The 17,025-nt window shown below is 41.1% G+C and overlaps 1 protein-coding gene across 1 annotated transcript; it reads right to left on the bottom strand.

Annotated features, from left to right (window-relative positions):
* Positions 1-14,607: 14,607 nt before the first annotated feature.
* Positions 14,608-16,796, bottom strand: LOC125722773 (G-protein coupled receptor family C group 5 member B-like). Its single transcript, XM_048998975.1, has 4 exons — positions 16,775-16,796; positions 16,384-16,464; positions 14,963-15,919; positions 14,608-14,661 (listed from the first exon to the last, which is right to left on the bottom strand). The coding sequence occupies exon 3, from the start codon at positions 15,915-15,917 to the stop codon at positions 15,006-15,008; it is 912 nt and encodes a 303-aa protein (XP_048854932.1). The 5' UTR covers positions 15,918-15,919; positions 16,384-16,464; positions 16,775-16,796; the 3' UTR covers positions 14,608-14,661; positions 14,963-15,005.
* Positions 16,797-17,025: the final 229 nt, after the last annotated feature.

The raw sequence follows: 17,025 nt of genomic DNA on the forward strand, positions 1-17,025 counted from the left end.
TTCTGGTTAGAAAGAGATACCTTAAAGGAAAAGAGAGATTCAGTGTAAAATATATAACAGTTGTTCATAGATCCTCTTACTGTGGTCCTCAGTGAATGGAACATTTCTAATTGTAAATGATTTCTGTTGGAAGCAAAACAGGCAGTTCATAGTGAAAAGGTTGTGCACTTACAGGAAGGAACAAGCACAATGTTTTTTGTTGAACTTACATTATTGTTTTGTCTGGGGTGTAATGACCTTATAGGAAGAAATGTTACAGGTAAGGCGTGTCTTTTATAGAATACAGGGCTGCTGCAGGAAGAATACATAAGTAAAGGGGGGATGTTGCGTTCAGTTAGTAATTGTTCTGTTTTCCATATTACTGTATGTCACAAGAGGGTGCTGTAAGGCTGTTTGATTCGACTTCAATTCCTATTCCAAGAGTCAAGAATGGATAGTTGATCCCTGGCAGCAGTTTTCCAGATTATCAACTTCAAAAACTTAAAAATATGATAGGAAAAAAGTCTTTGTAAAATTAATAAGTATATAATACTATGAATGACAAGGGGTCTTAATACTTTTCATTTAATTTTATTAACTCAATCTTTTGCTGGCAAGTATACCTTTTAAATTATATACATAACAGTACAACTGCATTATTTGTGTTTTGTATGCACACTTCATACAAAGCAAAAGGTTATGGCGGCTACTTCATTAATAGTGTTTCTTATTGATACTTTACAATTCCGTTCTATTGCCCAACTCCCAAAGGATCATACAGTTTTATTAAAACATAGTAGTCTACGGAAATGTCAATACTAATCATACATTTCAGTGACATAACTAAATAGACATATGTTGACACACAGACACAGATAAAAACAATTAAACTCCCTCTATGTGAAAATGACATGAGACACACGTCCTCAATGTTAAAATCCATGATTGTAAAAAATGACCATCGTTGTTAATGTTATATCTCAGGTCTCAGATTACTTCGTTAAGTGTCAATTAAACTGAAAAAAAAAAATCACAGAAAAAGGCAAGCTTATTTGCCGACATTTAGCAACCGACAAGCTGATTAAGGAGGACTAAACCTGTACCTGGCTTTCCTGTCAGCTCCTTGGGGATGGCTAATCTTCAAATTTTATTACAAATACTACAACTTTATTTTGTGCCTTGCTTAAAGTAAAATATCTCCAGACTACTAAATACCGCATTAATGGTGACATTTTTAAACTGATTCGCTTCTTTCGCCTCACTCTTCTCTATGTGACGGGTGGGCGTGGTTGATCTAGCCGGCTCCCGATTGGCGGGAATTCGGTAGCTCCTGTGTCATGTGACTGGTAGTAGCGTAGGCAGCACCGCCATAGATTTGAAACCCTGTGTGCCTTGTTGGGCGATACGCGATGTTGGCGCGGTAATTGTGAAATAGAGGATTCATAGATATGATTTAGTGAACCGACTATTTTCGAAACTGCAACAACATGAGGAATGTTAAAACTAGAAAACAGGGAACCACATTTCACAGGTAAAAAAATCTGCGGTATGGTCAAATAAGATACATAACATGTATACTAGCCTGTGACACTGACTGGATACTAGTATTAGTTTTTGTTGAGAATACTATGAGCAGTACTACATAAATATGGGGGATGGGCTTGTTTATTTATTCTACATAATTGTAAGATATAAATGCGTTAATTAGTAAAGAAGTTATGGCTAAAAGATCTTTCCATCTACACCCTGACATGTTGCTTGTTTATGTCTAATTATCGCTCCAAGATGGTGGCGCTGCTGACTCGTTGTGGAAAAGCGAGATGAGGCACCTAGGCTTTCAAATTCATGAGCACCACGATGTACTTCGTTTAAATGGGAGGTTCACAAAAAACTATTAAAAGATATTTTAGAGGGGTCTTAATGTTATCTATTCATCAAAGTTCTGCTGGGAGTTGTTCAGGTTTGGAAATATCAGCAGTAGAAATGTCGGGCTTCTATCGAAGTACACTACTCGTATCACTGCGCATTAGACACAAGCGCGAGCTCCCTGGCGATATCTGCTGCGCAGTGATATTATTGGTGTGTGGAGTCGGGTAGAAGGAAATAGTTCGTATATTAAACTGCTCGCGACCAAGTCTGTGGATTTTCTTAACCTGTTCCTGATTTCTGGTAAGAGATATTGCTGTTGAATTTTTCAAATACGTTGTTCTGGCGCTTTAAGTAGTGAAAGCAAAATTGAATCTTATTATATTGCTTATTCATTAATAAGTAACATGTATACTGCCCAATGTTTTGATTTAATAAATATTTAAAATTAATAAATATTTCAAAAATACTTCAACATTTAAAATAGTTCATGATTTTCAGGAGCAGTACAGTGGTTAGCACTGTTGCCTCACACCTCTGGGTTCCAGGTTCGAGTCTCCGCCTGGGTCACATGTGTGCGGAGTTTGCATGTTCTCCCCATGTCGTCGTGGGGTTTCCTCTGGGTACTTCGGTTTCCCCCCACATTCCAAAGACATGCTGAGGCTAATTGGACTTGCTAAATTGCCCGTAGGAGAGCATGTGTGAGTGAATGGTGTGTGAGTGTGCCCTGTGATGGGCTGGCCCCCCATCCTGGGTTGATTGATGGATGATTTTCAGGTCACACCGCCCCCTCAGAGCCCACCAATCAGTGACTGTCTCATAGTGTGATGTAATACACAATGTCCGCACCACCCACTTTTCAGTGAGCAGTAAAAACACACCAGCTTGTCTCAGCGGACAGCGGCTCTTATCAGATAAGGGGAAAAGGACGAGATATCAAAAGTAAAAATAAATATATCACATTTGGTTAACATCAAATGAAAACAGCCCTGCAATAATATATTGGATTCTAGGATATCACCTATTAAAAGGGTGAATCTATTCTAGCAGACCATAAAAATCCAATTATGAACAGTGAAAATGGGCATAATAGGTCCCTATAAACGACAGGTTTCTGTCCATGTTGCTGAAAACCAGGATTGGCAGATTTCACATTACAGCGATTCCCCCACTATATCACAGATTTTTCTCCAACGCCTCACGATTCTCTGCGTATCCCGTACATTGTTTGTGGTCCGATTGTTTTCGTTTTGTTCTAAGCCCTACGATGGAAGACGTTGACCATTCAGGAGAAGGTAAAACTTCTGGATGTGCTTCGGGAAGGAAAGCGTTATGCGGACGGCGTTCGGCATTATGGCTTGAATGAATCAACAGTACGCTACATGAAGAAGGATGAAAAGAATGTGTAAGAGCCATATATGTTTTAATTTTTATATATTCCATTACATATATAGAGAGAAAGTTGTGTGTGTGTATATATATAAAAAATTATTATTTTATTATTGTTATTATTATTATTATTATTATGTTACTCATATCCTTAGCCCGACATTTAACATAGCCCGATATATGTGTTTTAATGAGTTTACATGTGTTTAAAGCATGTGGGAGGGGTATTTTAAGGCTTAAACTTCAAAAAAGATTTATATGATCCTTCTGTATCGTGGATTTTCACCTATCGCTGATGGGTCTGGAACGCATCTTCCACGATAGGCGGAGGATCAAATTTACCTTTTTAACCTGATTTAACTTCAACCCTCTTATTTTGTTAACAGAGTGTGCGGGGGGAATACAAAGGGTTACAGTGGGTAATAGGTGATTTATACTGACCTTAATTATCACCCAAGTGACTCTGGACAATCAGCTCAATAATGCTTTCCAAACGTTTCTCTCTTTTTCACTAGTTACACTTCATTACACCGAAATCAAGGAAGAATCAAATGTACAAGCACATTATACAAAATATAAGATGCAAACACATAAAAAATATTTTGTAAAAACATTAAAAACAGATTAATATATATTGTGCAATTTTAAGCTTTACATTTATACCTCACTTAGAAGATGCAGGTGATGACCAGCCCAACCAGCAGTTCCGTCTGGTTGTACAGAATACCTACTCAATTAAATTTTGAGGTCATGACTAAACTAAATTTCAGCTCTGCCTTTAACATCAGCAGTTAGATGAAACTGATCATTCCAGAGGGAAATACAGTGAAGCCATGAAACATACTAGATGTAAATATATTAATTTTCACATACACTTGAGCTCAGTGAATTCAAGCGCATCATACACTGTAAAAAAAAAAAAAAAAATCCACCAAAAAACGGAAAATGTACTGGCAGAAAATTACCAGCACATTTTCCGTTAAGTTAATGGACTCTTCCTTCATTTTACAAATATTGTAAATTCAGTTTTCCACAGTTTCTTAAATGATAGTTTATTTTAATTTTTAATTTTTCATTCTGCCAATGCAGATTTGTTTGTTTAATAAATGGTGTTGTTCATAAAAGTACAACAAGTAATTTGAGAATATAGTGATTCACTACATTGATTATTTTTCATAACTCAATGGCCCATAAACATACAGTTATCCATCTGAAGCTGGATTTAAACCAGCAAACTTTGGATTACAAGCCCAAATACTTGAGCTACTGAGCCACACACTTACACTGACTCAGCTTAAGTTGCAGAGACACAGTGGACTTTCTGTTGGATGTCAGACAGAACGGCAAAGGACCCCTCACTAACAGGAACCTAAAACACACAAACACTTGGGAACACTTCAAATGCGTGATCTGACTCTGCAAGGGGAGAACATGTTCATGTGGAGTCTTGGCTTTTCACAATGTTTCATTCCTGCTTATAGCTAAGGTTTTTTTTTAGCCGTCGTCACTCTAAGGTTGCCCATTAATGGTTTGGAATAGGGAATGTAAAGCTGTTTTGTTAGCATGTCTGCCTTACAATTCCTTTACTGTAAGTCGAGGCCTGCTGGAGCTCAATTCTGCTTCATGGCACTTGTATTTACTCTTTATTTTGCATTACATTATGTGTGAGACTAACCCCTTTCTCTACCTCTCCATTCCTCCTGTCGAGCTCCATACAGAACTAGTGGAGAAAAGGGGTGCTTGGAGGGGGGACGATATCTCTGGATGCCCACTTAAGAAATATCTGCGTTACCTTCCAATACACCTTCCAAACTTAAGTGGATTGAACATGGGTGCTGTTGAATTAATAAAAAAATGCACTGTATTAAAATTATTTTGTTCATATAACATAAAATTGAACTATAAACATGAAATTTAAATCTGTTTATATATTGACAAAATAATAATTCAGAATTTTGAACCCTCATTGAACAAAATTAAACCTAATATGGACAAATGGAAAGCATTGAAATCATCCTTATGGGGGGAAAGTTAATGTTACTAAAATGGTTGTGGTGCCTCAAGTTAATTATCTCTCTATGATGCTTCCATTTAATATTCCGGAAAGGATATTTGAACAGTACGAGAGTATAGTAAAAGATTTTTGTTGGGAAAGAGAAAACCTAGGATTAAAATTACTTCGCCCAGAGACAAGGGAGGTCTAGGATTGCCAGATGTTAGATTATGTAGCATGTCATTTGAAATAGCCAAACTCTACTATCACTGGAAGAATGTGAATTCTGATGTGGACTGGATAGCTATCGAGAGCGATTTGGCTTCACTATTTCAACCTCTGCACATTCTGTCACAATGGGGGGACAATATAAGAAACACAAACCCGATATCTTTTTCGAGGAATATATGGATCAAAATACATAAGAAGCTTAAAGTATCACATGACATGCAGCCATATTCCTCAATTTGGCACAATCCTGAAATACAAATAGGAAAAAGTATGGAAACAATGGCAATCCATTTATTCGTAAATGGGATGTTTATGTCATAATCAGACTTAAAGAGTAAGTATGATGTAGGAGGAGGAGGGAGTTTTTGGAAGTTTTTGCAACTGAGGCATTGAGTCACGAGGGTTAAAATAGAGAAGATGAATGGTTAAGAATACTTTCTAGAGTGGGGAAATATTATAGGGAAGTAAAAGGTAAATTTATTCAGTATAAAATTATACACAGATACTACTGGACACCAGTTAGACTAAATAGAACTGGACTAATTAATACTGATCAGTGTTGGAATTTTAGAAGGCAGGTGGGGGTTTATTTACACATGCTGTGGCAGTGCTCTCAGGTATATCCATTTTGGGGTAGAGTTCTTGATCTCCTGGACAAATGGCTAGGCTTTACTTTACCCCGCAAACCCGACTCTGTCTGCTAGGAGATAGAGTGGAATTGCCAAAGGGGAATAATAAACAGTTTAAGGCTGTGATGGTGGGACTCATAACTGCCATGAGGGTAATATTAAGGCATTTGAAATCCTCAGTAATCCCCAATATAAAGGAAGGGACCGATGAGATGATTAAGGCAGCTTCATATGAAAGAATGTTTGACAGACTAAATGGGAAACAAGATATGATGAAAATGTGGGAACGTTTCTAGGGCCATGTTTTTGAAGGATAAATGGCTGGGAGGTTGAACTAGTGATTGGTCATATTGTTTTATAAATGTGAATGGCTGAAGTGCTGTAACTTTGGTTTGAAAAATTTGAATTACAAAATAAAATGTTCTTAGAAAGTAATTTCATGTAACCACTTGTCTTAAAATTAGATACATCCAACTGTACATTTTTTAGTGTAGGTAGGTAGATGGATCGATAAAATTAAATAATTATTACAATTCACAAATAACTGTTACAGTCATGGCCAAAAATATTGGAACCCCTGCATTTATGTCAAAAAACACACCCCTTCTCCCAGAAAATTGTTGCAATTACAGATGCTTTGGCATTGTCATATTAATTTCTCTTGTTGGCACTTGAAGAAAACAAAAAGAGGAAGAAGGAAAAACAGGAATCGGAGACATTCCACGCAAAAGGGCAGCTGCCCTTCTCATATTGTCTCAAAAACCCAAAGCCAGTCAGAGTGGTCTGGGGGTGATTGTGCACCCAAATAGGCCATTTCATTCATGTTGATCTTAGTCTTTCTCGTGGTGGTGGGTAAATCTGGGGTGGCTCTTGTGGTCCTCATATGAGGTCTTTGGTGCACATTAAGTGAGGCAGATACAGGCCACCCATTGTGTACCTCTGTGCCATTTAAATGGGCTTGCAATCTGAAGAGGTGTGAGGTCACAGTGATTTAACACTGGTCCACTTTTTCTTATGGCCTTGAGCCAGGTCATGACAATATCTTGTGTAGCACTAATGACGTAATGGCATCTGCTCATGTTATCTCATAACTTGAAGCTGTTTGTGCAGCACAACCCACACGGCACCAACAAGACATTGAGAACAATCCCAGCAGCCCTCGGCTCTCTTACCCAATGCTGTTATAAGGGGACCAAACTTCTTTAAATTTCGCTTCCACAGTGGCTTTAGAAAAAAATAAGCAAATCACGCAATGCTATTGAAATTATTAAAACATAGAGATTAACAGTCAGATATGTTTTGTGATTTTAAATGAGGAAGTGATATACTTGATATAACATGAATGTATTTCTTATTTCTTTTTTTTGGGTTTTCTGTGGTGAGAAATGAAAGCTACAGGCATGTAAATATTGCTTCCTGTAGTAACTTTTTAAAAAATATATTTTCCTCATTGTTAACAATCACATTACATGTGAAGGTGTCAGTCAGTGGAAACACATAGTGAGGCACGCTGGCCAGCCATTGTATTCGTTCAGGACCAGCCCATCAAGTAAAGGTTTCAGCACCAGGGACAGTGACCTGTGTTAAACTGACCTCAGGTTCCTACATTGACTTTATGGAATTTTCTGTAAATAATTAAATGCCACTGGCCCCCTACATGCGGAAATGTTTCCCCTCCCCCAGACTTCTTCAGAGAGCTTTGGAGGACATTGTCTGCATGCTACCAGAGGCAACTAAGAATGTGCTTGAGTTGGGAGGAGGCAGTAGTTCCCATTTTTCCCTCCTGCTGTAGAGGGTCATTGGGAGGAGGTGGTTTGCTGCTCTCTTTCGTGTCTCTTCAGCAGGTGGCTCTTAGAGATTTGTGTAAGAAAGGTCTGTACCAGGCTTGTGTTAAAGTGCTGCATTTTCGGGCACTGAGTGGACTGGCGGATTCTAGGTGGTCAGGTTTGTTGAGGCCTGGATCTTCCCCGCGGGGATGTTGGAGGTCCCTGTACAAGCCCCCCATTGAGAAGCACACGGTGGATCTTCAGTGGCAGATTGTGCACGGGGCAGTGGCCACAAACAGACAGGTGATGCACATTGATTCCACAGGGTGGCAATTGGTTTTCTTAGCTAATCTGTTTCTTTAAAACAAAGAAATGGATTGTTTACTTGTGTCTTTTATTCTACATCATAGATAATGTGAACCTTCATATAAGTAAGAGGTAATATTTTGCTCAGTATCAGTTCAAGTTCAAATACTTCAGGTTTTTTATTTGACAAAACACATAAAATAGTCGTGCAAAGTCATTGATTTATTTTTAAAACTATTGCACTGTGATATATTTAACGTCATATTTTCAGTTCTGCCAAATCTCTTATTGACAGCTTAGTGGTTTTCCAATGGCTTGTGGTGTCACATGGTGGTCGAAAATGATATTACAGGCTTTTCTTGAAATTACCTTAAAATTCATCTGGAATGTATTGATTTATGCTGTAATTAATGATGCAAATTAACACAGATGGGGCCATTTTGACCCAAAACAGCTAGTTGGAGGGTAGCAATCCTCCAGATTGTAAAGGTCAAGATACTAAAACCTGGAAAAGTGCAAAGGACTCGAGCAAAAGAATAACAGTGAAAGCTGTCAGAAACAGGCAGGAAACTCTGCATGGATTTTTTTAGAAGAGGTAGATGGTCCAGTTGGCTGTATTAGTCAGTCTGCTAAGAAACATAGCGCCAACAAGCCCATGGCCCCTTTTCATGTAAAACTTCGTACAGGAGGCTGTTTGTGCAGTTTAGTGCCTTTGTTAGCCTCAGCTCCTGTAAATCATATAAGCACACCCACCACACCCCTAGGAGCATTCAGTGTGCCCCCACCGGCCAACCTGCCTGTCCCCCCCAACCCACAGACCGTCTGTAGTTCTGAATTTTATCCACATGGCTGCTGACCAAGTCTAAGGTAAAATTCCATAAATTAAATTTTCAGTAAGATACAATTTTTTCCTCTAATCTGGGAGACTGCAGAATTATTGGAGTCGGTCCTAACTCTGTCTTGAATATGTACCCAGCAGGCACCTAGGACTCGTATCTCCCTCTGAGAATTTCTTCTAATGCGCTCAGCAGCAGAAATTCTCCATCCTAGATGAGCCTGCAAAGTTCTGTAGAAGTTAAATATACTTTAGTCAAATAAAGGATGAGACAATTTACTTAAAGCATGATACAGTTCATATTGCTCTTCTGCCTTCGTGATAAAATATTAAAATTATGGAGTACTGTCATGCCCTGCTCGTCGGCTCCTCCTGTGTGCCACGCCCCCTGCTTACCCACGTGTGTTTCCCGGATCGTACCCAGCTGTGTCCGTTTGCTTTCAATCAGTCTTGTGCATTTAAGTCCTGGTCTCCCCAGTTTTCCTTGTCTGTCATTGATGTTTCCTGATGTTAGTTGGCGTTACATGTCTCCTGCTCCCTGTGTATCGATTAAACCCTCGTTAATCCCCGTATTCCGCCTGCCTGCATCTTGCTTACCCGTTTTCCCGCACGATCGCCGCTTACCTCCGCGACCGATCGTGACAGAGTACAAAGTTGTACATGCAAAGAAAACAATGCAGAGTGGCAGAGCGCCTGGCCCAGAGGGTCTAATGGAATTTATCTTAATGTCTTTATTCTATTTTACTTTAATTTTTACCATATTATTCATTGTATTGTTCTTTCGATTTTATTTCTATTTTATTATTGCTAATACACCGGATCTGAGTGCCTCATTTTGTTCCCTTCATGTAGAACACGTTTTGTAATGACAATAAAACATCCTTATCCTCATCTAAATCACACTGTCTAACTACTAACCTGTTTAAATAATATAATTGGATCTCAAAGGTTAATAGTCACTCAATTACCCCCTCAGCCCAACAGTACCACAAACACCCAACATGCACGGAAATTTTCTCCTAAGTTGTTTTCCCTGCCTGGAACAATACCACAGCAGTCACATGGACTGATGTTTCAAAACATTTCAGAAACCTTGCATTGAAACTTGAGGTCTTTAGAAGGGATCAGTCCTGGGTGGCAAAGTTGCCATCACAAAGGTTTTTGATTAAGGGATTCATGATGCCAGGTAGCCATCTTTCACAAGCTGGTGGGCTGTGCCACTGATGCCTTTGCTTTGGTTTTATATGTCTGTCCTGGTTTGTGTTCTTGCCACTTCAGGTTCCCTGGTTTTGGTCTACATTCCTCGGTCCTCTGCTGTGGAGTCTACCTTCTGCTTCACCTCATTCTGGAGTCGCCCATCCAGTCAGCGGCCCATGTCCCCCTGGTTCCCTGTTTCCAGAGGTTGGTCTGCTAGTCTCTGGGGCCAAGGGGCAGAAATCTGCCATGTTGGATGGGTGGCCCAGGTTGGGGTGCTCCATCATAGACTGGTACATGAAGGATTATAAATGGTTTTCAACCAGTATGTACCGAGTGTGCGTCGTGACGAAAAGAATGTCATGGGAACATTTAGGACTGACTGCAGTATTAGTTCAAAGCATGATTGTGTTTTTCTTAATTTTTATTGATTTATTTTTGGATTATTAATTTTTTAAAGTAACTTGATTCAGTTAAAAGGGGTTTGTCCATTTGCTTTAGCAGAAGTTTGTGTAAGTATGATGTTCACCTTCCCTTTTCATAGTCTAGTCTTTGTCAAGTTTTATGCTTATTTCCCCTGGTTAAGTTAATCTGTCTTGTGTGTTTAGGAGGGTCATACAGGCTTTTTGTTTGTAATGGAAGCACAGGGTCTGTACTTGCAGCTTATTTGCCATGCTAATGGAAGCATTTTACCTTCCTCTCTAATCTCTTTTTTTCTTGGCTCTCACTGCAGTCTCCTCTATGCCAGGGTTTCTCAACCCAGTCCTTGGACCCCACTGCAAAGATCCACAGTTTTGCTCTGTCCAAGCTCTCAGCACAGCAGTAAAAGGTGACTGTTTGGGTCATGCATGCAGGGATCTGGGACAGAGCAACATTGTGGAGCTGTCTGGTGGGCTGAGGAATGAGTTTAGAAATGCTGCTGTATGAAGTATTAAACCATTTGACCGGTTGGATAAATGTTAAAATGTTTTCTCAAAATATAAAAAGAGATAATCTTCTGTTTTGCGTCTCATTACAAGCAAACTTGTTTTTTGTTTTTATGTCACTCTAGTATTTGATATCTAATTTTCAGTCTTCTGGCAATATAATCTGGTGAATGGGGAAAGACTTCCAGCAGGGGCTCCGGTTTCCTCCCACAGTCCAAAAGTGCGCAGGGTAGGTTAATTGGCAAATCTGAGTTGTGAGTGTTTGCGCCCTGCAGAGTGTTGACTCCTGCCCAGGGTTGGTTCCTGCCTACGCCTGTTGTTCCAAGGACAGGCTCCGGTCCCCCCCGCGACCTCAGTTTGGCTTGCTGTCTCCCCGCTTGGTTTTCTTTGGTTTACGTCTTCACTAGCCCCCTTGTTGCTTTGACTTGTGTGTAAGTTATGTATGTATGATTGTATTGCTGCATAGGGAGTGACTGCTATTTTGTTTTGCAAGTGTGTGTTGGACTCTGTTTATTTGGTCAGGGAGTGAGGTGGAGTGTTTGTCTTTTGGTTTCCTTTTCTTTTGCACTTAGGTGAGATTAGCTGTGGGTCGCACTTGATAGTTGGGGATTTTGTTTGTTATTTTGGCTGTGGTCACTCCCAAAGTCTTTTGTACCGGGTTATTTGTTCAGTGTCAGTATTATACATGAAAAAAAATGAAAATACAAAAAATATCCCTTTGTCCACTGGTGTTCCCTTGTTGCCCTCACGCTGTTTGTCCCTTTATCCCATTCCCCTTTCCCGTGAATACTGTTACACTCCAACCCTAGACAGGATATCAAAACAGCATCTTACCTATTGTTTTAAAAGAGATGAGGGATATTATTCATTGACCTTTATCTTTGCTATTTCAGAAATCCGTATCTGCTTGTGTGGTACCTTCTAACTAGAAGTATACACTGTAAAAAAAGGCAAAATTTGTCACAGTTTTAAACCATTTTATATCAGCCAATTTGACTACAGTATAATTATTTTTTTCCTCTTATGTTAAATGACAGAAAGTTTTATCAAAACTACATTGCATAAACATATTTTTACGCACAGTTTGTAAAATAACAGATAAACCCCTTCAGTGAAACCGGTTAATTTCTTTTCTGTATTTTTACAGAAATTAAACTTATGGTCATATGCTTTATTTGTAAAATTTTAATGGTTTTATTGTACCAACATGTGTTTTAGTAAAACGAAAGCACAACAGCTGTTTTCTATAATTTTGCATTCATTAACTTTAATTTTACATTCAGTGTACATAAAATCTACATTGTTTTACTGTAATAAACCAGATATCCACCATAATTGTACTGTGTTGTTGGATATATACGAAATGGTTTGCACAGAGCTAAGGTTATAAACATAAAAAAATGACTTAAAATTAGAAAATATAGACCCTATATTATAGGGAATATGCGAGTCATCGAACTGATATTGTAATGAACCCAAAATACAGTAGCGTCAGAGGCTGTGAAAGGAGAACAGATCACCACCAAACTGCAGCTACAATTACAAAGATACTTTTATTCAGTACAATTCATGCAGCGACCCATCGGGTTGGATCTGGATTCACAAAGTTTGGTCCCGCTTTCTCCCCGTAGCACACCACCCCTTTTTAAGCGTGTGTTATTAACCCACGCTACCACACAGTAAATCCCGCACCACACAACATCCCCATTAGGGCACGGCACACCAATAGCACTGCAATGCACAGTAATCCCCACACTTCGGGCACAGGCAAGCGTTACAGGACCCGAACTGCCTCTATAGTCCTGTCCCGACCCTAAGCGGTTATAGCCTCCTACCCCCACTGTCCTGACTGCCATTGCCATATCTGCCGGAGCTTGCACTTTGCACTTCATATTGCACTCACCTAACTGTTTGCACTGGCTATAGTCTCCCCTATACTTTGACTAATTGCACATTTTATTTCCCCAGCTCCTCCTGGGGTGTGCTGCCTGGAGACCTCAATCTATCAAGATTTTCAGCACACCCTGCTACATGTGACATGTACCCATGACGTCCTTGCATCCAGCTCGCGTTCTGCCTGTGCCATCTTCCATGTATGACCCGCTGCCTAATTACATCTGGTTGCCTGGCGATTGGAAGGAGAGTCGGCACGGGCTTGTCATCACCTCCCTGCTCCCCGGTTGTGCCTCAAATCCTATGATTTGGACAATGTGACTTGGCACTTAGCCATCTCTTCTATTTGACTCTCCCTGCCGGCCCCTGGAGGTTGGGCTCCCCCTTTGAGTCTGGTCCCTCCCAAGGTTTCTTCCTTCTAGAGAGTTTTTCCTTGCCACTGTCACCTATGTCTTACTCACTGGGGGCTTTGGGTGGGGATGCTGTAAAGCGCTTTGAGACAATGTATTGTTGGGATAACGCGCCATACAAAAATAAATTTGTTGTTTTTCTGTTTTAAAACCAAATGGGAAAACCGTAAAATCACCTTCTTTTGTTTCTTTTCTATGAGTAAATTCAGATCTAACAGATACCGGAGATGTAAGATACAGCCTAATGTGAACTTTATCTTAATCTTACAACATTAACAGTCCCAGTCATAAGCCTGGAAACACCCACCCTTAGAATGGTGTATTTTTGTAATATTTTCTACATTTTAGGATAAAATATGAAGCCTGATTTTTTGTTTTCTGCTTTTCGCATTTTCCCCTTCTGACAGAAAAACCAAAAAACGCTGCTGTTGTTTAGTTTTCCTGATTTCGTTTTGGACTGGAAAACCCAAGGACAAACGATACATAGACTTTTTGCATTTGTTTGGCTTTAATGTGTTTGATATAAACCTAGAGTTGAGAACCTACAGATGTGTGTGTTTGTATGAGTAATCCATCCATCCATCCATCCATCCATTTTCCAAACCGCTTATCCTACTGGGTCGCGGGGGGTCCGGAGCCTATCCCGGAAGCAATGGGCACGAGGCAAGGAACAACCCAGGATGTGGGACCAGCCCATCGCAGGGCACACTCACACACCATTCACTCTTACACATGCACACCTATGGGCAATTTAGCAACTCCAATTAGCCTCAGCATGTTTCTGGGCTGTGGGGGGAAACCGGAGTACCCGGAGGAAACCCCACGACGACATGGGGCGAACATGCAAACTCCACACACATGTGGCCCAGGCGGAGACTCGAACCTGGGTCCCAGAGGTGTGAGGCAACAGTGCTAACCACTGCAGCTCCATGCCGCCTGTTGTATGAGTAATATAATGTAAAAATTTAATTCTATTTTATGTCCTTCATAAAGTACAAAAGGCAAGCATATCATACAGGTAAAACACCCACATTTAAAAAATGTTTTCATGAAAGTCTGTAACAGTAGAGTGAAGGAACTGACCAGTGGCTGGGCTACTGATATATGGTATGATGATGACCATTGAATGTTTCTCAACTTTTTAACCCTAAAAAAACACACCACTTCCAGAGATGATGATATATATATATATATATGTATAATTTATTTAAAATGTAATGTTTCCTGGGGGCTGGGGAGGGCACCTGCAGGAGAGAGACAGATATTGATCATGTAAACATCCTTCAGCAGTGCAGTAGTCATACTTCACATTTTTTATTGGGATTGTTGGGGGGAGGGGGGGGTGGCACATGCAGCCATGGTACCTAAGCTCTGCTCAAGTGAGATCTGAGTTATAGGGAAAGGTCCATAGACCTTGTTTATATGCTGCTGTTCCACAGACTTCCAGTAGGGGCTCCATGTGAGGAAAGAACGAGGGCTATGCTCTCTCTCAAGTACACACAGAGTCACAGAGTAGGTCAAAGAAGCGAAAACAAAGTACCATACCTGAGTTGTTGTCACTGAACATGAAGCCCTGGTTTGCTCCAAACTACAGGTGAGAAAGGCCCTCCTCTAAACTGGCCTCTCTCATGCGGGATGGGGGCCGTAAGGTGGCGTGGACCTCAGGAGCAGCGTGCAGCAGTATGAGCAGCCATGCCTGTGCCAGCAGCACCACTGCCTGTACCCGGTTGTCCCATGTTGGGGACAGGCCAAGCGCCGCGTTGCCATACAGGCAGAAGGTGATCCAGGCCACCCACAGCAGGACTGAGGCCAGGCAGGTGATGAGCAGCCACGTGGTCCTGCACCTCCACCGTGGCTGCTGCCTCCACAGACTGCAGGCCGCCCCCACCAGTGCTGCTAGGAGCAGGACCAGCACATAAGTGGTGGCCAGCGCAAAGTCCAGCGGCTGGTATTCACAGGCTGGCTGGCACGTGGACATCGTGGCTAGAAGGATCCACTCCGGATCCAACACGGCCAAGGCCACCGCCAGCCCCATCAGTTGACCTGTGCTGGGGCTATGAGCACCTTGTCCCAACCGGCGCAGTCGCAGACCCTGGAACACTAGGCAGGTGTTGCAGACAGCAAGCAACACCCCCCTCAGGACACGCCGGGCGAAGCAGAGGCTCTCTTGGTGCTCAGCGATGTATCCCAGGCTGAGGCCACAGAGCCCAAATATGGCTGCGAGCAGCAGGAGTAGCGGCGCTACCCCGCTGCGCTCCTCAGCCTCTGTGATCTTCCGCAGGCGACACAGTACCACCAGGAGCAGGATCAGCGAGGCGAGGGCCGCCGCCGCTGCCGCCACCACCACCACCAAGCCCCACACCGCATCCAGCTCACACAAGGCCGTGTAGGGCCTTGTCAGGATGGAGCCGGATCCGCAAGGAGAAGCTAAGTCCCATGAAGAGCTGCCCCCCACCAGGGACAGGACGAGGAAGGTGAAGAGATTGATAGAGGGAGCCATCACTGGCAGGGAGAGAGAAAGGAATCATTTAATGGGTTGAAGAAGTATTAGTCCATTAAACGCAATGTAGCCTGCTGCTGTGCAGGACACATCACAGGCGACACGCTGAGCATGCTGACAACTGAGCAATGGACTTCTACAGTGTGAGACTACATGCACTTTCTTAAAAAGCAGTAATCAATGCCATGTCAACCAGCTGAACAACTTCACAAGCAAATCGGCACATTATATAGGCCACCATCGTTATAAAAATTAATTATTATTTAAATTCAGGGGTCTCAAACAAATTACTCTATATGGCCGGCCTATATCAGAGAAAAATTAAAACCATGTAATGTCATTCCAGTGCAATTGACACCCGCCAGTCTGCATGTTTTGCGGTCGGTAGTTTAGCATCTCCCAGCGTTTTTTTTAGTTTAACACCTTTGATCTAAGTGAAGTATACATTTTGAAGGGGAGGCCTTACCTTCACTGTCAATGTCTTTCAGCTTCACTTGCTCTTACAACACGTACGATGCACTCACGAATCGTTTGTGTTTGCTTCTCCCTTATCAAACAGATTATTTATAAGCGGTGCATCATGACGTAGTACTGCATTTTTACGTAATGGAACGCCTAACGTTCTAAATAGGGTGGGGGCAGGGAGGGGGCATTAAGTGTCATCCTTTTTGTGTTTACTTTTGAAAAATTGAGATATAACCTTTAAAAAGCACGGATATAATGTAAAAAACTTTTTATTTTTAATAAATACAAATAAAAACGAGCAAATGCATTCAATCCCATTTCTTGTAGCTAGTGCTGGAAACTTTGGTGGACACCAATAACGATATATTTTTGTCCAGTAATATTACCAATACCTATGGTTTATCCAAACCCATGCAGCGCTCTAAGAAACTCCAGCTTCTGCGATTCCCCCTGCAGACCGCTACGGCTGATACAAAGACAAATGCGCAAAAGATGCTAGTAAGATACAGAGATTGGTCATTGGTTAATATTATATAAATACGCAATTAATAATATGACAAGTGGCAGTATTGCTACACGATTAAATAAACGACAAAAACAATAATAATGACTGATAAGTCATAACGCGTTTTTTTCTTTGATG

The sequence above is a fragment of the Brienomyrus brachyistius genome, unplaced genomic scaffold, assembly GCF_023856365.1.
Source record: "Brienomyrus brachyistius isolate T26 unplaced genomic scaffold, BBRACH_0.4 scaffold42, whole genome shotgun sequence".
Classification (NCBI taxonomy): Eukaryota; Metazoa; Chordata; class Actinopteri; order Osteoglossiformes; family Mormyridae; genus Brienomyrus; species Brienomyrus brachyistius.

Coding starts and splice junctions, on each gene's coding strand:
- LOC125722773 (XM_048998975.1), bottom strand. CDS start 15,917: ATGGCTCCCTCTATCAATCTCTTCACCTTCCTCGTCCTGTCCCTGGTG.